Here is a 25,022-nt window from a genome sequence, read left to right as displayed (position 1 = left end):
TCCCCTGAGTGGATTGAGGGCCAGATTCAGGGCAGGTGGTGGCCGTCAAGCCATTTCAACAACCTGCAGTGTGCAAAGGCAGCCACTAGGTGGCCTCATAACAGAAGCTTCCCCTCTGCTCCTTGCAGAGATCTCTCTGCCTTAGATTTTAAAGCAAGCAAAATTATGCACTGTTGTGTTTTGCACCGTTTTTAAAAACACCCATTTTTAACTGTTTTTACGGTGCATTTGTAAATTGCCTCAAGACCCATGGAGAAGGCGATTCAGGAATATTAGTTAATAACAAGCATAAAAATGAAGAATCACATCTTTGTAACACTGATGCTCAGAAGAGCTGGTGTGCATTAGTCCACACATCAAGCTCTCCCTGGGTGGCGACCGTAGGCCAGTCCCTGCCTCTCAGCCTGACCCTCCCTCACAGGGATGTTGGGGGGGGGGTTAGAGAGGGGGAACCATGCCCACCCCCTTGAGCCCTTGGGATGCAAGGCAGGATATCAGTGCAATACATGAAATTAAATCAAAATAAATGTTAACAGCAACTGATGCAACTACACCCAGGACTTGGCCATTGGAGTAAAATAGAGCATCCCAGAGGTGGGGGGGGGGAGACTGCAAAATGGGCATGGAAAGGGGGTCTTTGGACTGGGCATGCCTGGCAGGGGACATGGCTGGCAGTGCCCCCGCTGCCCTGGGAGTGCCTTCTCCTCCTCCATCCCCTCATGTCTCTGACCTGCTTCTGCCTCCATTCCCCCCCCCCCCAGCTTGTCTGCACTCCCATCTTTTGGAGATTCTCCCTGCTGGGCCTGCTGCTGATCACCTTTGCCCTCTCCCTGGTCGTTGAGGTGAGTTGGATCCATTGGCTTCCCCCCGCCTGGGCTGCTCAAGGCCCACCGAAGGGCTGCAGGGGGTGTGAGAACCCAGGCCTTTTCTCCTCTTCTTCTTGGGATACGCGTGGGAATGTTCAGGGAGACAGGAGAGGATATATTGTTGAATAATATCCTTCCTAACTTGCGCTAGCAGGTTCTATAATTTAGCAGAGTTCTAACATTCCCCTTTTAAAATGTGCAGCGGTTAGCTTGCAGCAGGCTAGTTTTAGCCTTTCAGTATAAGATTCCTGATAACCCCCTTTAAGGTAAAGGTAAAAGAACCCTTGACCGCTAGGTCCAGTCGTGGCCGACTCTGGGGTTGGGGCGCTCATCTCGCTTTACTGGCTGAGGGAGCCGGCGTACAGCTTCCGGGTCATGTGGCCAGCATGACTAAGCCGCTTCTGGCACACCAGAGCAGCGCACGGAAATGCCGTTTACCGTCCTGCCGGATTGGTACCAATTTGTCTACTTGCATTTTGACGTGCTTTCGAACTGCTAGGTTGGCAGGAGCAGGGACCGAGCAACGGGAGCTCACCCCATCATGGGTATTCAAACCTCCGACCTTCTGATCGGCAAGTCCTAGGCTCTGTGGTTTAACCCACAGCGCCACCTGCGTCCCTGTAATCCCCTTTACTCCTCTTTAAAAGGAATAGACACGACACAGTCTTGTGTAAAAAGTATAAAAAAGTTTACTCACATTCAGTCAGTTCACAGATGAATCCCTGAAGGCAGACTTAGGTTACGTGGAATCTATCCCATAAGGAGATAGTTTGTGCTCTGTTGGCTGGAAGCTTAAGAGATATTGCTTCTTCTACGAATGGATCGGAGACAGAGAGAGAGGGCTTTGTGTCTTGCCCTTTTGTGTTACCTGGACAGGTAAGGTCATGCCCATCTCTGGTCACATGCAGAGGAAGTCTGTCCCAGCCCAGGAGGAAGTTTTTCTACTGGCTGAACCAAGCATCCCCTTGCACGTCTACGCTAGGAATGTTGTACTTGACTGCTCTGTGTTTCGCATCCCACAATACAGGGCTTGTCCCGGCTGCATCCCAAGAATGACAAGGAGGCTCCTTCCCACCTGCAGTTATCGTGGCTGCCTGTGTTTTGAACGGATCTCTCTGAAATCCATACAGTGGTACCTTGGTTCTAGAACTTAATCCGTTCTGGGAGTCTGTTCGACTCACGAAACCATTCAGAAACCAAGGCCTGGCTTCTGATTGGCTGCAGGAGCTTCCTGTACTCAGTCAGAAATCACGGAAGCCGCGTTGGACATTTGGCTTCTGAAAAACGTTTGCAAACCGGAACACTTCCGGGTTTGCAGCGCTCAGGAGCCAGTTTGTTTGGGAGCCAAGTCGTTCGAGTACCAAGGCACCACTGTATTTTAATTCTGCTCATGTTCAGTTACATTTTCATGATCATCTCAGTTTTTGGCACTTTCTGTTTTATCTGCAGAACCTGCCTTGATTCCTGGGCTGGGGAAAAAGCAGGCTATGGATAAATTTTATCTATCTATCTATCTATCAGCTTTGTGCCAACAGCCATTCGTCCGAAGGACACAGGGCGGTTTACAGCATAAAAATGCAAGATGAAAACACAAAACACATGACTCAATAACAAAAACAAAAGCAATCACTCTATTCCCCCACACAAATTATTATTATTATTATTATTATTATTATTATTATTATTATTATTATATTAATATGGATCCTGCTGAGGGTTCAGTTCTGCTTTCTCTGCCTTTTCCCCATGCAAGGGCCTGATCCCCCCTTCTCTCTTGCAGGAGGCCGTCATTGAGAACAGAGCCCTGTGGGCGCTTCTGAAGAGAGCCTCTGGGTACCAGTCCAGGAGCCGATACCAGAAGCTGCGGAGGGCACTGGATAGGGACCCCTCTTGGCCGCCCCTCAACCGAACGGACTCCGCAAGCCCTGGCGCGGTTCGCGTTGCTGGCTTTGGGGCGGCTTACGGCAACCCGGCGTTTGTGAGCCACGAAGAGCCCATCTGCGGGCCGAGTGTCTGAAGCGAGGTTGCCACGTCTGTGGCTCCTTGCTCCCCGGTCAAAAGCGGGTGCCATTAGCAGCAGCAAGGGGCAGCCCTGAGGACAGGATTCCTCGGCCGACGGAGAGGCGCAGGCCTTGGCTGCTGCTGTTTGGACAAAGCTTGGGAGGCCAGAGCTGGCTCTGCCACTAGATGCCATTAGATGGCAGCCCTGTGCATGGCCGGATGGCCAGTCTGCCACCTCCACCACCAGCACAGAAGCAGTGCCAGAATCGGGTCTGAAATGGCACGAGATCCTGTGGAGCCTGTGGGTTGTCTCACGATCTTGCCCCAAGTGGGCACTGATGCCAGCGCTGCTTCTCTGCCCATGGTGGAGGTGGCAAAGCAGGCAGAGAAGCAGGTTCTGCATGCGAGGAGTTTACCCTACGTCGCTTCACGCTGTTACCCTGCCCTGCTCCAGGGCAATCTCCTGTCGCCCCTAACAAACCTTGATTTTTCTAAAAAATAAAAAAAAGCGAGTTTGTTGCAGAAGCACACCAGATGCAGTTTAATGGCACAGCCTGAAGTTCTTCATTTGCAGCTCAATCTCACTCTCAGCATGACTGTCTGGAAGCAGCCTTGGAATCAGACCATAGTTTGTGGCAGTGGGGGGGGGAGGGGCAAGGAGAGCGGGGGGGGGGGGAGGGACTCATGAACGAGTCTCTGAATAAAGCTACTTCCTGGGACTCTCAGGTGGGGAGATGTGCTGGTGATGTCCCTTTGGGGCACCTGCTTGTCTACTGGGAAAAGAGGTTGCTGGACCACCGGAGCCATGGACCTGATCCAGTGGAACTCTGTGTACAGAGACAGACGGAGACAGCAGAACCTCTGTGGCAGGAGCAGCCTATCCCTGAATCCCTGTTGCTGCGAGGACAGGATGGGATCCCTGCTTGGGCCAGGCCCAGCTGCAGCAAAGCTCTCTGAAATATACTCAGAGTCGGGTGTGGATTTCATGCTCTTTATTCAGCTCATAGTGGTGAGGAGGAATGGAAGTTCCCCCAGAATGTCTGCTTTATATACGTTATTTACACAATGGGCCCCATGTGATTGGCTAATTCCGGGATTCTCCTGTAGGCCAATCAGGTTGCGGATTCCCTTCCACCTGGAGCTGGATTGGGTGGCTCCTGTGGACCAATCAGACTGCTGCATTCTGGACCCTATTGTTCTAGGACCAATCAGACTGCTGCATTTTGGATCCTATTCAGCTCAGTACATAACACTCTCCTTTGGGCCTCACGAGGTGAAGGGGGGGCTAGTAAGGGGGGGCAGGAAAGCCTCTTGCAGCAATGCAGGGAAGCCACTCAGCCTGAGCAAGAACCGCCTTCCTTTTATTATATATAATAAGCAAAAAATAATATTATATATAATATAACAAAAATAATAGAAAGAAAAGACAAGCAACAACAAACGTAACAACTACAGCAACTGTAAGAAAACTGTAAATAAAAACAGTATCAATCCATGAAATGGGATTCTCTGAATCCCCCCGCATATCATTTCCAAGAACTTCCTTCCTGAGCCAGGAACACCCGACTGCTCTGTGCTGTGTCTACTCGAGAGCAACCAGGAGGGCTGCTGGAGGCCAAACAGGTGGAATTTTCCTAGCTCTGTGCTGCTGCTATATAGCCTAGGCCTGAAGAGGGCGCTGTTCCCCCATGTCCTGGGGGCCTGGCTCAATTTGAACCCTATGCAGAGGACCCCAGAAACCCCCCAGCACTGATCAAGGCTTGGGCCATGCAACTGATCCTCTGCCGGCCTCACGGTCTTCTATAGGACGTCCTCCCCAGCACCCACCTTGAGCTTATGAGCCTTTCCCTCTGTCCTGCTGCGGCCGCAGAAGTCTAAGGCTTTCTTCCTTTTAGGGAAGAACATTGAGAGACATGAGAGCTCAAATTAGGAAAGCAGCATGTTCCTGTCTGTGTGCAACAAAGGTCCCAATTCTTCCCGAGCAGCACGCAGGTGGCCCTGATGTTTGGCTCAGAAATACATGCCAGTCCCAATCTGGACGGCGTAGAATGTGGACCCCAGATGCAAACCCAGCAGTCTTTGGCACAGAATTGGGGCCACAAGCAGGTTGCATGCTGCTTGTGTCCCACCCCCTCTGCCAGCCCCCCAGGGTCGAGATACTGCCCTCCCCACCTGCAGCCTCCCAGCCAGCCTGTCCACTCTCAGTTCCTGCCAGGTCTTCTTTAGCTGTGACCCCTTCATTGCAGGGGGGCTGGACGATGATCCTCAGGGGTCTCTTCCCACTCTATGACTCCATGTTTTAGAAGCAAACTTCTCCTACCTGGGCAGTTATCTTTCCACGAGGGCCAACATTGATGCCAAAATCCAGCACCGCCTGAGCTCTGTGAGTGCAGCTTTCTCCCGATTGAAGTACAGAGTGTTTGAGAAACCAAAATGCTTGTTTACAAAGCTATTGTACTTCCAACCTTACTATATGCTTGTGAAACATGGACCACTTACAAACACTATCTCCAGCTCCTCGAAAGATTCTATCAACGGTTTCTCTGAAAATTTTTGCACATCACTTGGGAAGACAGGCGAACTAATACCAGTGTAGTGGAAGAAGCAAAGATCACCAGTGTTGAAGCAAAGATTCTTCAGCATCAACTTCGTTGGACTGGTCATGTTTGTGGATTCCTGACTATCGTCTTCCAAAGCAACTCCTCTATTCCAAACTTAAAAATGGAAAGTGTAATGTTGGTGGTCAACAAAAGAGATTTAAAGATCTCAAGGCAAATCTTTAAAAATGTAGTATAAACACTGACAACTGGGAAACACTGGCCTGCGAGCGCTCCAGTTGGAGAACAGCCTTGACCAAAGGTGTCATGAGCTTTGAAGACGCTCGAACTCAGGATGCAAGGGAGAAACGTGCTAAGAGGAAGGTGCACTTGGCAAAGCCTCACCAGGATCAACTCCCGCCCGGAAACCTATGTCCCCACTGTGGAAGGATGTGTGGATCCAGAATTGGCCTCCACAGTCACTTACGAACTCATTGTTAAAACCATGTTTATGGAAGACAATCTTACTCTGCTACGAGGGATCGCAGAAGAAGAAGAAGAAGAAGAAGAAGAAGAAGAAGAAGAAGAAGACTCCCTGTTTTTAGAATCACAAGGGGCTGCAGCAGAGGTAGGGGCAGAGGGGGTGGGCGGGGGGAGAGAACCTAGAGGAGAAATGTGCAGGTGTCTCACTGCTGCTCAGTTGCCCAAGAAGGTGAGGAAGAAGGAGGAGCTCCTCTCTGCCGGCTTTGAGGTTGAGATCCAAAGCTGTGGGAAAGTGCAGCTGGAAAACACAACCCTGGTAATTAGGCCAGTTAATTGGCTTGTGCATTTCACATCCTGATTGGCAGGCCAGCGTGGAGGAAGAGACAGGATTTGCATAGAGGAAATCAACTGGGCATGGGACGCCCTTTTCTTCCCTTGAAGAGCCGGGGAAACACTGATCATTGCCAGAGAACTGTTTAGAATAAATGTGTGCAGAGAGGAAGGTTCTTTTGCTATTAATCCACTGGTGCCACGTGCAAAATAAGAGCAGAACTCTTTCCCTGATGAGCACACAAGGTGTGGCAACACAGAAACCAGCATTTGGTCCCCAGGAAAAACTCGGAAAGTTGCAGGGATGCTGTTTGTGCTGCATTTCCCAATTCTCTGCCTCTGACGAGAATCCAGGGGAGCGTCAGGAAGGCAGATTCCGTTTCCTTTGGCATGAGGTCATGGGAGGGTTACTGGTGCCTTGGGACACGTGGTTTATGTGCAGAGAGAGGCAGGTGCACTTCCCAAGAGAATTGGACAAGTTCAGGAGGAGGAGAGGGCTCTGCTCTGTCCCGCAGTTGCAGGCAGTGATGCTTCTGAATCCTAGTTGCTGGAGAATGTTGGTCTTTGGCTCAAATCTGGCTTGCATGGCCCTATTGGGGGACAGGGGGAGGGCAGGTGTGGAGGACTCCCTGGTCCTGAATGGGGTAACTGCCCCTGAAGAACCAGGTGCGCAGCCTGGGAGTCATTCTGGACTCACCGCTGTCCGTGGAGGCGCAGGTCAGTTCTGTGTCCAGAGCAGCTGTCTGCCAGCTCCATCTGGTACGCAGGCTGAGACCCTACCTGCCTGCGGACCGTCTCTCCAGTCTCTAGTTATCTCTTGCCTGGACTACTGCAATGCGCTCTACGTGGGGCTACCTTTGAAAGTGACCTGAAAACTGCAATTAATCCAGAATGTGGCAGCTAGACTGGTGACTGGGAGTGGCTGCTGGGACCATATAACACCGGTTCTGAAAGACCTATATTGGCTCCCAGGACATTTCCAAGCACAATTCAAAGTGTTGGTGTTGACCTTTAAAGCCCTAAACGGCCTCAGCCCGGTATACCTGAAGGAGAGTCTCCACCTCCATCATTCAGCCCGGACACTGAGGTCCAGCACCGAGGGCCTTCTGGTGTTTGCCTCACTGCAAGAAGCCAAGTTACAAGGAACCAGGCAGAGGGCCTTCTCAGTGGTGGGGCCCTCCCATCAGATGTCAAGGAAATAAACAACTCTCTGACTTTTAGAAGATACCTGAAGGCAGCCCTGTTTAGGGAAGTTTTTAATGTTTGATTCTATTTTGAATATTCTGTTGGGAACTGCCCAAAGTGGCTGGGGAAACCCCGCCAGATGGGCGGGGTTTAAATAATAAATTATTATTATTATTATTATTATTATTATTATTATTATTATTATTATTGGGGAAACCAGGCTTTATTTCACCTGGGCCAAAGACCCAGTTTGGCACTCCCTGCAGGGATTTGCACACATGCAGAAACATGCTGGGAGCCTCAATGACACCCCTCTGGAGGCTTCATCCAGGTCAAAATTTTTGGCTAGCCCCCCTGTAGCTGCGGACCTGATCCAGCATGGGGTCTTCTTACTTTCTGAAGCTGCCTCTTCACCTTTGCTGGGCTAACTCCATATTCCTGTTCCTCCTCGGGCTTCCAAGGGAACTCCCAGCCCGGTAAGACGCTTGCAGAGAGCCCCTGCACCCGCCATCTCTCAGCCTGACCCTGCGCCCGTCTCAGCTGGGCCTGCGGGTTTTGCATTTTGCACAGACAGAGGCTGAGCATATTCTGCAGCTGGAGGAGGGAGGAAGCATCTCGGTCCCCTTCTCTCCCCCAAAGCCCCTCTCCTTCCAGGAGAGCCCAGGCAGAGAACGCAAAGGGCTCTTGCCAGGCGGCAGGTCCTTCAAGGTAATCTCCACCAGACCAACCAGTTTGACCAGTCTGGCATGGTCCCTCCTACACTCAAGCGCCGCAGGGCAGGGAGGGAGTTAGGAGGTCATCCTCTCAAGGCCCTAATCCTATTAGGGGCAGCAAGCAGAATATTCCTACCAGGGATGAAAAGTTTGTGGTCCCTGGACTCCAACTTCCCTCTGCCGGCTGGCAGCAAAGAGGCGCACGGCTACCCAGAGGGCAAACAGGGTTGCCAGTCCCTGATTCACACCCCTGTGCAAAGCAGGCAGTTGCATGCCAGCCTGGGAGTCACCTGGGCTTTTGGTGGAGGGGCAGGTGTGACCTTGCGCGATGACAAAGGGCTGGATCAGGAAAGAGGAGACCGGGACAGGGGCTGCCCCAGCTTCTCCTTTGGGTCCCATCTTGCCACACAGGAGCTTGTAGGGCTCAGAGGATCTGAATTTATAAGAATCTGCTTCCTTCCATGGCGGGATGCAGCACAAGCCATGAGTTCACAGCAGGAGGAAGAAGGAATGCCATGCAAACTCTTCCCAAATGCCACTCCCTTTCTTATGCTGGAGGGAAGGACTCGAACCCGTGACTTCAAGTTACAAGACAGGAGATTCCAACTGAACATCAGGAAGAACTTTCTGACACTTAAGAGCTGTTTGACAGTGGAACAGACCCCCACAAGAAGTGGTGGACTCCCCTTCCTTTGAGATTTTAAGCAGATTTTAAGCGGGTCTCCTGCCAGGGATTCTGTAGCTACAGTATTTTCTTGAGTGTAATATACACCATTTTTGGCCAAATTATGTCACAAACATTAGGGTGCAGGTTAGATTTGATGGTGTATTTTCATTCCTCAGCAGATTCTTCCTTGGTTTCAAGGTTTAGAGAATAGAGGTGCACATTCGATTCAATGGTGCATTCAATTAGTGTAAATGCGGTATGTTTCTTGCAGAGCAGGGGGTGGACTAGATGACCCTGGGGTCCCTTCCAACACTCACAGGGGAGTCACTCCGCCCCCAGAGCCAGCTTCCTCAGATATACAATTGTTCCATGAACAACTGGGCCACACCTCAGGGAAAGTCTTCTTCAGCATTCAGCAGGCACAGGGAAATCCCCATTTACGCAGGAGATCTGTTTCTGCCCCCCCCCCATGTCCCCGGGAGCATGTGAGCGGGGATTCCCAAGCTCTGCGCCCCACCTGCCCTGCCGCCACCTGCTTCCAGCGCTGAAAACATGCACAAACGTAACACTTCATGCATCAGAAGGCAACGGAGGCGCTCATCCTCAGAGACTCTGGTGCAAATCGGTTGTCTTTTAAGGTGCACTACAAAAGTCTGGGGTCATCCACACTTCTGCTTGCACTGTGCCTAGAAAGCACGGCTCTGAGCAGTAGTAATTTGCTTTTCCTGGTAATCACTATATTTCTTCCAATCTTTTTGAAATTTTTGTTTGCTGTAACCTGATCGCATCTGTCGATCTTGCCAATTCAACATAACTAAATAATCTAGCTTGCCATCCTTTTTTTGTTGGAATTATTTCTCCCTGCCCCCCCCCCCTATTTTTCGCTTTGTCATTTCAGGCAAATGTCCAATGGCCCCCTGAGGAATACCACCTGGGAGAACTTAGGGGGCCAAAATGATTCCCCACGTTAGCGTCGCTCGCTGACACTTCTTCTAAATCACGGAATCATGCTTTTTGCTTTACAAAAGCAATGTATGCAAGTTAATACATTAGCAGGGTTTGGGGGGGGGGAAACCCACATGTAATGTGATAGACAATGTTTAAATTTGGAGGGAATTAGAGATAAAGATTCCATAGACATGTATGAATGAAGATAATACAATGGAACCAAGGGAAGGAATAGAGGGAAGGTGGGGGGTTCAAGTAACTCCACAATGTTAATGTTGATTGAGTATACAGTTGTTATAAATGTTTTATTTTGTGTTTTTATTTTTCCTTTAATGTAAGGATTGTGTGTGTGTGTGTGTGTGGAAACTAATAAAAATATTTTAAAATAAAAAATAAATAAACATGGAACCATGGAATTGGAGTTGGGAGAGACCCCAGGGGCCATGAAGTCCACTCCCTCCCGCCGTGCAAGATTCCCGGCTAGTGGATCCCTAACTGGGACATCCAGGAGTGGCTCTCAGCCGCCAGGACACAGCCAGTCACACATTTCCCAAGTGCCTTGACTCGCTTGGCTCCTCGAAGCTCAGGGGAACTTCCTTTTCGACAGGAATACTCACCTAACCTGTCCGGAAACAAAACTATACACAGCAGTTCCTGTGGGGAGCATGGCAGACAGACTTTGGTGGCACAAGTTTAAGAGAGATGTAATTATTGTTTAGTAGTGTATGTTTGTGTAAACAATTTTTTTCCTTTTTAAATAATCTGTCTTAATTTAAATTACACACATATACAAAGAATTTGCAATCTCATACTACAAAAAGAAAATTAAAGAAAAAAGAATGAAGAGAAAAGAAGAAAATACAGAAAAAAAGAAAGACAAAAAGCAGATTTATGTACATTAAAAAACCTTAATCTTCCTAATTAATACTTAAATAAACACTTAAATAAAAAAGACTTCTGACAAAATGAGTCTTCCAATCATTCTCATTGTAGTGTTTATACTGTCGTTTTTTTCACAGTTTTATATTCTTTAATATTGTTCCCGTCTACTTCACAAACCCATCTACTCCACAAAGTAAACAAAATGGTTTTTTTTTCATGGGGTGGGGGGAGAAATGCACAATTTAAAAGGCTATGGCCCACATAGACTCATAGAACCAGCCAGCTGGAAGGGAGCCCCAAAGGTCCTCTAGCCCAAACCTCGGCTGTGCGGAAACAGCAGCTACAGCAGCTGACGGATTGGCCGTGCCTCAAAGACGGGCTGCCCTGGTCCTGATTGCTGCCTTGCACAGCTGCTTTGAGATACAGCTTCTGGCACAGCGTGGGCAGGATCCAGCCCAAGGCCTCCTTCTCAGGAAGAGCCTGCGCTGCTGCTTTGGGAGTCTGTCTGTGTCAGCAGCACTGCGCGGTTCCTGGGAAGGGAAGCAACTGCCCTGCGCTGAGTCAGACCAAAAAATCTCCTGCAAAATGCACAACAACATTTGAAGAGGCTGATGGCCCCAGCCCCAGGGGCCCCATCCAGGCCAGGAGCCTTTGCTCACAGGGTGCCCCCGGGAAACCCCGCAAGCAGGATTGGGGCTCTCCTGTGGATTCCAGCCACTGGCATTTTGGATCATGGCTTCCTTTGGCTACGGAGGCAGAGCGCAGCCGTCCTGGCTAGGAGCTACCCAGAGCCACCTCCTCCTCCTCCAGGAATTGGTCTAGTCTTCTTTGAGGGCCATCTAGGGTAGTGGTCATCTCTGCCTCCGGTGGGAGGGAGTTCCACTGCTGAACTCTGCGCTGAGTGAAGAGGGCCTTCCTTTCGCCTGTCCTGAACCTGCCAGAGCTCAGCAATGGAGGAGGCAACTCTGGGCTTGATAAAGCAACGCCCTTACTAGCCTTAGTAATTGATTGATTGATTAATGGTCTTCAACTACAGTCATACCTTGGGTTGTGAACGTGATCTGTGCGGGAGGCAGCGTTCACAACCTGCAGCACCACATCTGCTCATGCGTGTGATGCAATTAGGTGCTTCTGCGCATGCACATGATGTCATTTTGTGCTTCTGCTCATGCGTGAGCGCCGAAACCCGGAAGTAACCCATTCTGGTACTTCCAGGTTTGGCGAAGTCTGCAGTCCGCAACCCGAAAACACACAACCCGCAGCATTCGCAACCCGAGGTATGACTGTACTCAGACCCCCCAAGCACCGGAAAGGCGGCCTCAGGTGCTGAGATGGGCAGGATGAAGGGAACGCAGTGGATGTAGCCTACCTTGATTTCAGCAAGGCATTTGACAAGGTGCCCCATGATATTCTTGTAAAGAAGCTGGTAAAATGCGGACTTGACTATGCTACCACTCAGTGGATTTGTAACTGGCTGACTGACCGAACCCAAAGGGTGCTCATCAATGGTTCCTCTTCCTCCTGGAGAAGAGTGACTAGTGGGGTGCCACAGGGTTCTGTCTTGGGCCCTTCTTTGGAGGTCTTTAAGCAGAGGCTTGACAACCAGATGTCAGGAGTGCTCTGATGGTGTTTCCTGCTTGGCAGGGGGTTGGACTCGATGGCCCTTGTGGTCTCTTCCAACTCTATGATTCTATGATTCTATGATTCTAGGAGGGGCCCCTCAGAGGCTCAAGTCCAGGAGAGGGCACATGTCTCTAGGGCCCACCTTATTTTATAGCATTGTTGTTGTTTAGTCGTTTAGTCATGTCCGCCTCTTTGTGACCCCCTGGACCAGAGCACGCCAGGCCCTCCTGTCTTCCACTGCCTCGCGCAGTTTGGTCAAACTAATGCTGGTAGCTTCAAGAACACTGTCCAACCATCTCGTCCTCTGTCGTCCCCTTCTCCTTGTGCCCTCAATCTTTCTCAACATCAGGGTCTTTTCCAGGGAGTCTTCTCTTCTCATGAGGTGGCCAAAGTCTTGGAGCCTCAGCTTCAGGATCTGTCCTTCCAGTGAGCACTCAGGGCTGATTTCCTTCAGAATGGAGAGGTTGGATCTTCTTGCAGTCCATGGGACTCTCAAGAGTCTCCTCCAGCACCAGAATTCAGAAGCATCAATTCTTTGGCGATCAGCCTTCTTCATGGTCCAGCTCTCACTTCCATACATCACTACTGGGAAAACCATAGCTTTAACTATACGGACCTTTGTTGGCAAGGTGATGTCTCTGCTTTTTAAGATGCTGTCTAGGTTTGTCATCGCCTTTCTCCCAAGAAGCAGGTGTCTTTTAATTTTGTGGCTGCTGTCACCATCTGCAGTGATCATGGAGCCCAAGAAAGTAAAATCTCTCACTGCCTCCATTTCTTCCCCTTCTATTTGCCAGGAGGTGATGGGCCCAGTGGCCATGATCTTCGTTTTTTTTTGATGTTGAGCTTCAGACCATATTTTGCGCTCTCCTCTTTCACCCTCATTAAAAGGTTCTTTAATTCCTCCTCACTTTCTGCCATCAAGGTTGTGTCATCTGCATATCTGAGGTTGGTGATATTTCTTCCGGCAATCTCAATTCCGGCTTGGGATTCATCCAGCCCAGCCTTTCGCATGATGAATTCTGCATGTAAGTTAAATAAACAGGGAGACAAAATACAGCCTTGTCGTACTTCATAGCATTACAGGATGGCAAAATCCCAAGGAAGGGCCGTCCACAACTAGAGGATTTCTGTGATTGTAAGTTGTTTCAACCTTCTTGTTGTTGTTGTGTTTTATTGTTACGACCTGAGTGATTTAGGGTGAATGGTGGGCAATTCATGCTGGCACCAGACCTGTTTTCTCTACCTGCTCAGGTGAGGCCCAGGTGAGTCACAGGGGATGAGTGCCAATTGCCCAATCTGCACTTTGCTACTAATTCCTCACCCTCAACATTCCCAGGTGTCGACATCTCTCTCCCACAGCCCGGCCCTGCTTGGCAGTCCTGCCTTGGCACCCTTAATGATTCCTGGCCCACGACCTTTGCTGGCCCTCGCTGAAAGTAAACCGATCCTCGCGGGAGAGATCAGATCCTCACAGGGAGATCAAATCTCAGGGGCTCAAAGGGATTAGCAGCGGGGAGGGCAGCTCCTCCCTTCAGGCTGGCACCACCTCGGCCTCCGTTTTCTTGAGCACCCAGATCATAAAAGGAGACAAGGAGACAGAGAGTGAGGTGGGCGGGCGGGATGGGCACCCTGGCAGGGAAGGGCAAGGGAGTCGTGCAGAACTGGGTGCTGGCTCATTTGGCAGAAAGCAGGAAAAGTGTTTGTGTCCAATCCTGGCCACCTCGCCTCAAAAAGGAAACTGCAGAGTTGGAAGAAGCTTCCTAAAAGGGCAACAGAAATGCTAAAAGGAAGGGCTTTTCTATGCAGCACATACCGTATTTTTCGCTCCACAAGACGCACCTGACCATAAGACACACCTAGTTTTTAGACGAGGAAAACAAGAAAAAAAATATTCTGAACGAAACAGTGGATGTATGATTTTTGTGGTTCATGCTGTGGCCACAGACGTGATTTGATGGTGAGTTTGGGGTAGCCCCAATGAAAAAATCCTGAGGATCCGTGTGGATCCGTGCTTTGTAACCACGTTTTTGCACCATTGCAGCCCCAGGAAACAGTGGGTGCGTGATTTTTTTGGTGCAGGCTGTAGCCATAGACATGCTATGTGATCTGATGGTAAATTTGGGGTGGCCCAGTGCAAAAATCCTGAGGATCCATGGGCTTTTACCTCCCCCCTCCCAGGCAGCCTCTGCTAGCGTCCCTTATCTCGCTGACAATCACTTGCCGATCAGCTACTTCCTTTCAACACCCCCTTCCCTCTTGTTTGCCTTAGTGTCTTTTCCTTAGCTGGAGCAGTTTTTTGCTCCTCCTTTTCTTCTAATTTCTCTCCTCATTGCTTTAGTCTTCCTGTCTCCTTTCCTTGCAAGTTCGCTTCTCTTTACCTCCCCCCTCCCAGGCAGCCTCCTTTATTGCTAGCGTCCCTTATCTCCCTCCCCGATCGCTTGCCGATTAGTGGCTTTGTTTCAACACCCCTCTTTCAAAAAAAAAAAAAAAAAAAGAAAGAAAAAGAAAGAAAAGCATGACCTGCTTTTTGCCCCAGGGACCTGCATTCGCTCCATAAGACACACAGACAATTCCCCTTACTTTTTAGGAAGGAAAAAGCGCGTCTTATGGAGCGAAAAATACGGTAGTTAAACTAAGGAACTCCCTGCTGCAGGAGGAAGTGACTGCCACAGACTTGGATGGCTTGGAAAGAAGATGAGACAAATTCATGATGGCTCTGCTCTGAATCCCAGTTGCTAGAGACCACGGGAGTGGGGAGCTGGTCCCGGGGCCCGAATCCTGCTTGCACGCTTCCCTATTTGGAGCATCTGGTTGACCCCTGTGAGAGCAGCAGGCTGGACTAGGTGGTCCCCTGGCCTGATCCTGCAGGGCTCTCCTATGGAGTCCCGGAAGAGCCCCCACTCCAAGGGAGTTCCTTGAGGCAGGCTGCCTCAAGTCACCTGAGCCAAAGGCTGAGGGCAGGGAATCTCAGCCTGGAATTTCTCCCAACCTTTCACCACTTCTGTGACTATTAGCCAAGCTGGATGAGAGCTTTGCAAAGGCAGGAGGTGGCAGGAAGGAGCAGGGCCAGAGAGTTTAGCATCTTTTCCTGCTCTTTTATCAAAGAAAATGGGTGTCTGTTATCAGCCAACCCTTTTCTGCGATGTCTTGTCTCTGTAGTTCAGTCTGTCACACCACATCCTGCTTTCCAGGCAGGAACGACTTGTGAACCACGGAGAGTTCTTGGGGAACATATTATGGTCTGTCAGGGTCCTTAACAACCTCCCCTTCTTTCGCAAACTCATGCAAGCAGCAGAACACTTTAACCCGGAAACATGGAACTGGAAACATGACGCTTCCGTCGATCACACACCATACATTCAGAGCACATTTTCTCCCTTATTTATTTATTCAATTTATATCTCTCCCAGGGGTTGTGCTTATTGTTATACTGGAAAAAATTAATAAAAACATTTACAATATTATTATTATTATTAAAATTTGTAAACTGTTCTTTACTCATAGATCTCAGGGACGTTCACAACATAAAAATACCAGCTAAAAACACAAAATACATAATAAAAACAAGAAAAGAACAAACCAATAACCCCCCACAACACATTTAAAAGGTTGTCAAATGTCAATCAAAAGCAATATTTAAAATATTATATCCCTCCCTCTCAAATGATCCCTTTACCCCCAAGAATCCTGTGAACTGTAGTTTGTTAAGGGTATTGGGAGTTGTAGTTCTGGTAAACCACCGTTCCCTGAATTTTCTTTGGGTGTGTGTGTGTGCGCTTCAAATGCACAATACCTACACATCTCTCCACTCTTCTCCTTCCCAGATGTGGCTCTGAGGGTGAGGCAGGGGCTGGCAAAGAGCTGAGCAACAGGAGTCCAGCGAACAGGTGGGCTCTTCTGCATGCCAGGCAACTCCAGGCTGGAATTTCTGTCTGGGGCAGAGCCGGTGGAGGGTCAAAGGGCACCTGGACAGGGCATCCCTCCTCAGGTGTCTCCTGCAGGGTCTTGCATAACACCGGAGGGAGAGAGGGAGAGAGAGAAAGGCTGAAAGGCTCCAGAGGCTGGAACAGGTTTTTCCCCGCTGCAGGTTTGGCTAAAAGAAGGCGTGTGCTCTTAAAGGCAGGCGGCAACACCATGGAGACAGTGACTGCTCTGCCCCGAGTTCAGATCAGCTGGAGCTTCGGTTGCTGCTGCCATCCTTGGGGGAGAGGACGCCCTGGACTGCTTGACAGCCGCCAAGTTTGATGGGGGAAGACCTTCTGAAGGACCACCACCACCTCCTCAACCAGGGAAAGGAGGATGAGCTGGTAAGAGGCAGCGGAGAACTGAGCTTTCTGGCTCCCCAAATCAGCTGCATTTCCAGGAATCTCAGGAATTCCTTCCTGCTCTTGGCTCCAGAAGATGGCTTGTGCCTCCTGGCCCAAGGCTGGCTCGCTGGGAAAGCACCCCTGAGCGACAACCGAGGGGCTGGGGCTGGGGGGGGACGGGACGGGACGACATTGGACGGCTTGCTTTTTTCTCCCTGTGCATTTCAAGGCTTTGTCAGGAATCCACAGGTGGATGTGTCCTCTTTAAAAAGGATGGATTCAGGCCAGACAAGTCGGCTGGTGCCTGCTGAGAATGAAAAGGGGGGCTGCAGCAAAAGGTTGCAGCATGCAGTGCTTCTGCTTAGGAGACTATCCAGGTGGGCTGAGCAGGAAGCGGGTCCTCGGCTCCAGGGGGTTCTGGATGAAATGCAGAACTGTAAGGTCCATTTTGATCTGGGCCCTGCCTGGGCCACCCTCTTGGGATCTGTACCAGGAGGCGTGTGTTGGTTTTCCTAGACCTCTCAGTAGCTTTCAGTACCATTCAGCACAGTGTCCTTCTGGGTATGGAGTGGGGTTTGGGGTTTGGGGAGACTCAGCATTGCAGCAGTCCCACTCCTAGCTTGCAGGGAGGGCGTAGAAGGAGGTTCTGGGCGACGCCTCCTCTGCCCTGCGGGTCTTGCCTTGGCTTCCTCACTCCGTTCTTGAAGAGCTACCACAGAGACTGTGCTGGGTGTGGGTGACAGGGCACGCTCTGTATGAGACATCCAGCTCAGGTTAGACGGACACCTGTCAGGGATGCTTTAGCTGAGATTCCTGCACTGCAGGGGGTTGGACTAGATGACCCCTGGGGTCCCTTCCGACGCTACAGTTCTGCGATTCTTCCTGCCTCGGTAGACAGGAGACCATCTTGGGCAACTTCTTAACCTCAGTGCTGGACTGGATGAGGGAGAATGAATTTAATCTTGATCCAGGGAAGATGCAGACGCCTTAGGCGGATTGTTCGGCCGACTCTAATTTTGGACAAATGTTTCCTGGGGGTTTAGGGTGAATGCCTTTGATGGGATTGCACTGAATCACAGAATTGTAGAGCTGTGGCCCCCTAGTCCAGCTCCCTGCAACTCAGAAATGCCAGCTAAAGAATCCCAGAGAGATGGGCATCTAACGTCTGCTTCAAACTCCCCAGTGAAGGAGAGCCCACCTTCTGGCCCCCAATTAAAGAGCAGGCTTGCATTTGGGGAGAGTTCCTGAACCTGTGATTGTTATTTTTGGATGTTTGGGGGGCAGCTGTGGTTGGATGTGCATTCAGCTTCAGGCTACATGGTTACCTTACCTGGGAGTAAGGGCCACTGAACAAGATGGGGCTTCCCTCGGTGCAGAACCGTGCAAGATTGCATGTTGAGGACACCATCTGCACCCAAGGCTTTTGCCATGGTTGCGCATGCTGTGGCTGCTTCTTGACTAGACTACTGTAATGCACATCATGTGGGGCTGCCCTTGGACACACTCTGGAAACTTCAGCTGGTCCAGAAGGTGCCAGCACTATTTTTGTCTGGTGCCAGGAGCTGGGAGCAGGCGGGTCTCATTCTTCATGGACTCCACGGATTGGCACTTTCTGGGCTAACTTCCCGACGTGGCTGCTGATCAAAGCCAGCTATTACTGCCTGAGCCTGGGATCCTCTAGGGAGCTCCAGGTCCACTAGGTGACCACCAACAGGTCCACCACTGTGAGTTGAGGGCACCAGAGAAGGTCTTCCTCAGGTACCTCCAGCCTCTGTGGTGAGATTCTCGCCACCAGAGTGAGGCCTTTTGGGGTGCAGAAGACCAGTGAATGCAGTGCATCTTACAGAATGAGATATAAACACCATAACATCCAAGACAAAACATCAGCATATTATACAGGAGTGAGTCTTGGGGAAGGGAAAAGCAAGGAACAGGATATGCAAATAGCAGACGATGATCCATCATAACTCTTAGAGTAACTTTATGCAACTTCACTTAGAATTGTACCCCCGCAGCCAAAGGCCTTGCCCGCATTTCTGCTTCTTACAGTCTGGATGGAAAAACACGCCTGCCCTCCAGAGATTCAGAGCTGCTCCTGTCACGAGCCAGAGTTTCCTGGCCAACGTTTTCTTCAGTTCCACAGCTTCTGGGGTGATCAGCTTCACCGTTTTGGCAGTTCCCCCCAGTCCCCCAAACTGAGCTCAGTAACACCCTGTTGAGATGGGAAACGGTCTGTAAGTTTAACTACAGTAGTGAAATTGTAGAATTGGAAGGGGTCCCAAGGGCCATCTAGACCAACCCCCTGCAATGCATGAACCATACCTTAAAAAAGACCCTGGCAGATGCCCACCCAACCTCTGCCTCAAAACCTCCGAGGGAGGAGAGTGGACCACTTTCGGAGGGAGTCGGATCCGCCGTCGGATGGCTCTTACCGCCAGTGCTGAGTCGGAATCTCGTTTCTTGCAGTTTGAATCCACTGGGTCAGGTGGATTCTGAACCAGCAGAAAACAAGCTTGCTCCATCTTCCCTGTGAGGGACAGAGATAACAACTAAGGGGTTTACTGGCCGAGGGAGCTGGCGTACAGCTTCCGGGTCATGTGGCCAGCATGACTGAGCCGCTTCTGGAGAACCAGAGCAGCGCACGGAAACGTCGTTTACCTTCCCGCCGGAGCGGTACCTATTTATCTACTTGCACTTTGACGTGCTTTCGAACTGCTAGGTTGGCAGGAGCAGGGACCGAGCAACGGGAGCTCACCCTGTTCTGGGGATTCGAACCGCTGACCTTCTGATTGGCAAACCTAGGCTCTGTGGTTTAACCCACAGCACCACCCGCGTCCCAATCTGCATACTATCCCTTGATTTTTCCTGTAGTACTAATTGCAGTCCTCTACAGGTTTACCATACCCATTGAGTTAATCACCCATCTCCTACTACCCTCCTGAGAAAACCCCCACCCTCCCACTATATACAGTCATACTTCAGTTAAAGACGCTTCAGGTTGCGTTTTTTTGGGTTACGCACTAGCTGAAACCCGGAAGTACCAGAACGAGCTACTTCTAGGTTTCGGCAGTTGCGCTTGCGCAGAAGCGCTAAATTCCACTTTGCGTATGCGCAGAAGCGGCGGATCACAACTCGCACGTGCGCAGACGCGCCGCTGCAGGTTGCAGACGCTGCACGTTGTGAATGTGCATCCCACACAGATGACGTTCACAACCCAAGTGTCCACTGTATATAGGTCTGGTGACTTCTGTTTCAGTGTATCTGAAGAAGTGTGCACAAAAGCTTAGACCCAGAACCTTCTTAGTTGGCCTCTAAGTTGCTACGGGACAATTTTTTTAAATTTTTAAATTTATTTTGTCTGCAAACAAAGCCACTCTGCAAATGCAAACCTCCGCACAAGGTTTTGTGCACATTAAGCATAGCTTTTGCAGAGAGGCCTTATCCCCTGAACCACGTGTCTTTGCTGGAATAAAATAGCCATTTCGTTTTTTGAAGTGGAGAGGGCTGAACCCGCAGGTGCTCCACCGCCAGGGCAGACTATTGCAAGAGATAAAGATCCTGCCACAGAGGCAGCCAAAAGCTGTCAGCAAAATGCAACCATACCAGCCTAGCTTGCTTCTGGCCTTTAACGGGAGCTTGGCATGCAGGAACCAGGAAGGGATTAATTTATTTTAGCAGCTCGAGGTAAGCATTTAATCACCTGCTGATATCTGAAGGCAGAGGAATGTAAACAGAACCTGCTCCTTTTCCCTTATGGGGTATCCAAGAGCCCGCACAGAGTCCTGGAGTGGGTTCCCTATCGGTAGGGAACCTTGGTTCTGGGTTCCTCCTCCCTCCTGCGTGGGGTGAGTGGGGACCCTGTTGCAACAGTTTAATAAAGATCAGGCTTGCTAGCCGCTTTGCTTCTCAATATTCTCTGCTTGGCCTCTGTTCTTTTCTCCTACCTACAGGGAACCCACTTAAAGACTCTATATGGGCTCTTGGATACCCCATAAGGCAGGGGTGGGCAGCCCGGGGTCTGGATCTGGCCCAATCGCCATCTCAATCCACAGATGGTCCAGGAATCAGCGTGTTTTTACATGAGTAGAATGTGTCCTTTTATTTAAAATGCATCTCTGGGTTATTTCTGCTTTTTTTAAAAAAAATAATATTTATTAAAGTTTTAAAGGTTACAAAAGAGAAAAAAAATTTAAAAAAGAAAAAAGAAAAAAAAAGAAAAGTACAATCAATTAAAAAAAATACATAAAAATACAAACAATTAAAAAAAAAAACAAATCAAACCTTCCCATAACTTAACTTTCATTCGCTTGTTTCCTTGACCTCCTCACACCTCCCTTTTTTGTATTCTAGTTCAGTTATATATTTCAGCAAATCCTTTCCATCTTTGTTTTTATCCTAATAATTTATCTTAATATACTATAATTTTACAATCTCTTCTTCCACTAATTACCAATCCATTTTTACTTAAACCTTTATATCATTTCTGCTAAAACCACATAACTTCATTCCAACATCCTTCTAACATTCCTTAATTTCATCTCTGGGTTATTTCTGGGTCATAGGAATTCGTTCATATATTTTTTTCCCAAAATATAGTCCGGCCCCCCACAAGGTCTGAGGGAAGGTGGACCGGCCCCCAGCTGAAAAAGGTTACTGACCCCTGCCATAGGGAACCCACTTCAGGACTCTATATGGCTCTTGGATACCCCATAAGGCAGGGGTAGGCAACCTTAGGCTCGTGGGCCAGATCCGGCCCAATCGCCTTCTCAATCCAACCTGCGGACGGTCTGGGAATCAGCATGTTTTTGCATGAGTAGAATGTGTCCTTTTATTTATTTATTTGTGGGGCCGGCCTTAAGGGATAAAGGAGCAGTTATTTTCTTATAACCCCAGGGGGGCTCGCTGGGCTCCTTCCCTGCATCTCTGGAGGCCTGGGCCTGATCCAGCCCCCGGCGGCCTTCCCAAGGTGTGGGTCACGTGTGTTTCCGGCCCCCCTTTCTGCGCTGTCGTGCTGTGGATGGGGAGGGGCAGAGCACCGATATAAGAAGCCCAAGTCGTCATGGCGATGGGGATGCGGGCGATGGAGACGGATGGGCCGGTCCTCGCTCTGAGCATCCTTCCCTGGGCCCCTTGGCCTCCCTGCCTGGCGCGGATTCTGCCCCGGCGGCTCCTCCTGGCTGTGGGGCGGCGTCAGGGGCTCCCTCCCCGGCTGGCCGTGGGGCCCGGCCACCGGCACCGTGGAGCCCAGTCCGAGGGGGCTCCGCTGGTTGCTGCCCTGGCCCTGGGGGGCCAAACGGTCGTCATCGGTGGCCAGCGCCTGCTCCCGGGGCCGCCTCCTCAGCATCAGCTTCATCAACAGCGGAGCGGCCCCCTCCACCCCCGAGAGGCTGCCCAGATGCCCCCAAGTGCGTGCCAGCGGGGGGTGGGCAGGGGGACCCCCCAGGGGACAGGGAGACACGGGGGGGGGGGGCAGAGGCTGGGATTGGGGAGCCAACAGGCCTGGGAAGCAGGTGGGGGCCTTGGGGGGCCTTTGGCAGTGTCAGCATGGGGCAGGCAGGAATTAACAATAATAATAATAATAATAATAATATTAATGTCATTTATATGCTGCCCATCCGACTGGGGTGCCGCGGCCGGGAAGCACATGGCCTTGCGCCTCCAGTTATTTTTAAATCAGTTTTTAAAATTGGATTCATCTACAGCCCTAAACCCAGAGGTCCCAGGGCGGTTCGCAGAATAAAATCAAAATCTAAAACCACAAAATACACCATCAAAATAGAAAATGACCTTCCAGTAACAACCCCTCCCCCCAAAAAACCAACACATTTTTAAAGGGCTCTCTCTGATTTCTTTTTCTTCCTTCCCTGTTTTTAATGTTTGAAGTTTTCTTCTGTTTAATATTCTGTTGGGAGCTGCCCAGAGTGGCTGGGGAAACCCAGCCTGATGGGTGGGCTATAAACATATTATTACTATTATTACTATTATTACTATTATTATTATTATTATTACAGTATTATTACTACAGTATTATTATTATTATTATTATTATTATTATTATTATTATTATTATTACAGTGGTGCCACTGTAAATGCAAAGACAGCATGAAATATAGAAAGCATAACTGGAAACAAATTCAAAATCAGCCAAACGCCAGCTAGTCAGACACCACAAAGGAATTCCTTGCCTATGCGTGGAACCCTCTTCAGATCTGAATAGGACAGATTATCCTACACTGGTTTTCCTATGACTGCAGCTAATTGTTGTGCCAGTTATTGTCCTTAAGTTCAAATTTCCACTCCTGGTGGATTGTTGACTTGTTTTATTTGTCTCTGTTTTGAGTTTGGGGGGCACCAGGAATACAAACGCAGGCGTCTCTGCAACGGTTTCTCTGTTTTAATAGTCCCCCCCCCCATTTTTACACCCCTTTGAGACTTCTGTCAGTGTAAGCGGGAGAGAAATACTGTATTAGCAAATAAATAAATCCTGCGTTGGGGAGACTCAGAAGCGGCCATTTGCAAGACATCTGTATTGGGAGGTTTTTAATGACTGATGTTTTAATATTTATTTTAATCTTTTGTTGGAAGCTTCCCAGAGTGGGGTAGAAATACATGGGCGGGATAGAAACAACAACAACAACAACAACAATAGGAACAAGTGTATTGTTTTGATGGATGTAATTTTCAAGGAAGCCTCTTAAAACTGACGCCTTATTTTAAATTTTCCCGGTTTGGGATTCAGTTACAATTTGTGTGTGAATAATGCCTTTCCTTTGTGTTGCCAAAAGGGCCCAGAAATTCAGAAGGGAGAAGGAAGGAAGGAGGGGGGGGGGGGGAACCTTTGTAAAGGATTGTAAAGGAGTGTCTTTCTCCACATAAACTGTTGTAGAAACAGGGTGTGTGTGTGTATAAATATATAAATATATATTTATACATAAATATATATTGTGTGTAAGGGAATTGGTTTCAGTAGGAGTGACACAGCAACTCCCTCCCCACCAAAAAAAAACAAAAAACCATTCTCCGAAAGAGGACCTTTATTATTATTATTATTATTTATTAAATTTGTATGTCACCCTTCATCTGTAGATCTCAGGGCAGTTCACAGCATAAAAATACAGGATGAAAACACAAAATGCGGAATAAAAACCAATTTGCCTAACAGCTTCACGTGCTCCTTGGCATGCACCGATAGATGCACATTTAGAAATCGTTTCTGCAATTGGAACGGAATAGAGAGAGGCTTTGTCTCGCCATTGCCACAAAAGCAGAGGCCAGGGGACTGGTGTGCCTGCTTGTGAGATGCAAAGGGTGGATCAGGGCCCTTCCGGCTGCGGTCCTGGGAGAGAGAGAACAGGTGTGCTACTCTCCTTTCTCTGTGGTCGGGGCTTCTCCTCACTCCTGCTTCCTTTGTGCCAAAGCGCATGGCTCTGAGCACTTTCCCGCTTGTCCTGTGCTTTCAAGACATGTGTCTGAGCGGGTTCCCTCCCCCCCCCCATATTTTTTTTATGAAGTTTCCAAAACTTCTCAGATTAACTTCAAATTAGATAGCAACTTTGTTTCCCAGACTGACTTCCCGCAGAGTTTTTATTCAAACCCTTACCTATTACGAAAACTGTCTAATACCATTATTTCATCATCATTTCTTCCGGTGAGCGGTTTTGACTTTGGCCCACCACTTTGCCCCAGAAAGCTCACTCTTTAGCAATAAATCGGAAGGGGCTCGACTAGTATTATGCGCAGGGCCGGATTGAGGTTTGATGGGGACCTCAGATCCTGAAGCTAATTGGGCCCTTTCTATGTCCAGCTGTCCTTTGTCCACAACAAATGGTCGCTGTTTTTTGTGTTGAATATATGCTATATGGTAATTGATGGACCTCATAGGTATCTCAAGCCATTTGCGCATGTTTCCATGCAACCAGTCCATGCAGAATGTAGGCGCCCTATATATAGAAAGGAGCAAACCAGGGATATTTGAGGGAGCAGGTGAGCAGGTGGGGGCCATGACTTACATCAGGGGTGGCCAACTCCCAAGAGACTGCAGTCTACTCACAGAGTTAAAAACTGGCAGTGATCTACCCCCTTTTGGGGGGTTCAGGTCAAAGTAGTTGAGTTTTTTCAGGGAGGAGGTAAAATGTTGTGCTTTTTTTAGGGGAGCCACAGTTGTTCAGCTTCTTTGGGGGGAGCCAAGGATCTACCAGTGATCTACCACAGACGTCCAGTGATCTACCAGTAGATCACAATCTCCCTGTTGGACATGCCTGACTTACATCATAGGTGCCTACACAACACAAAACATGGTTGCTGTGTGTAGGTTTTATTTTATTTGTTTTTTATCTTCTATTTTGGAAATGTACATCGAGTTTTTGGGGGCCCCCAAGAGCGTGGGGCCCTGAGCTATACCTTGTTTAGCTTATATGTAAATCTGGCACTGATTACGCGAGAGGGAGGAACACTTCTCTCTGTCCATTTCCTCCACCTGC

General features: G+C 49.4%; 2 protein-coding genes across 7 annotated transcripts in view; both read left to right on the top strand.

Annotated features, from left to right (window-relative positions):
* The window catches only part of LOC307216897 (putative cation-transporting ATPase 13A4), a 48,272-nt gene extending 44,872 nt beyond the window's left edge, over positions 1-3,400 (top strand). For all 4 annotated transcript variants that reach the window (XM_079977667.1, XM_079977666.1, XM_079977664.1 and 1 more), the window contains 2 exons: positions 762-842; positions 2,647-3,400. In XM_079977667.1, coding sequence (XP_079833793.1) covers positions 762-842; positions 2,647-2,883 — 318 coding nt within the window. In that variant the 3' untranslated portion in view covers positions 2,884-3,400. The remainder of the gene's footprint in view (positions 1-761; positions 843-2,646) is intronic.
* Positions 3,401-16,219: 12,819 nt separating this feature from the next.
* Positions 16,220-25,022, top strand: part of LOC307216893 (putative cation-transporting ATPase 13A5) — a 54,479-nt gene continuing 45,676 nt past the window's right edge. Inside the window, exon 1 of one of the 3 annotated variants that reach the window (XM_079977639.1) lies at positions 16,220-16,542. In XM_079977639.1, the coding sequence (XP_079833765.1) occupies positions 16,480-16,542 (63 nt within the window). In that variant the 5' untranslated portion in view covers positions 16,220-16,479. The remainder of the gene's footprint in view (positions 16,543-25,022) is intronic. The other 2 variants (XM_079977637.1, XM_079977638.1) reach the window with 2 other exon arrangements.

This window comes from Podarcis cretensis (genome assembly GCF_951804945.1).
Source record: "Podarcis cretensis genome assembly, chromosome: 5".
Lineage (NCBI taxonomy): Eukaryota > Metazoa > Chordata > Lepidosauria > Squamata > Lacertidae > Podarcis > Podarcis cretensis.
This window is presented reverse-complemented; position numbering and strand designations above follow the sequence as displayed.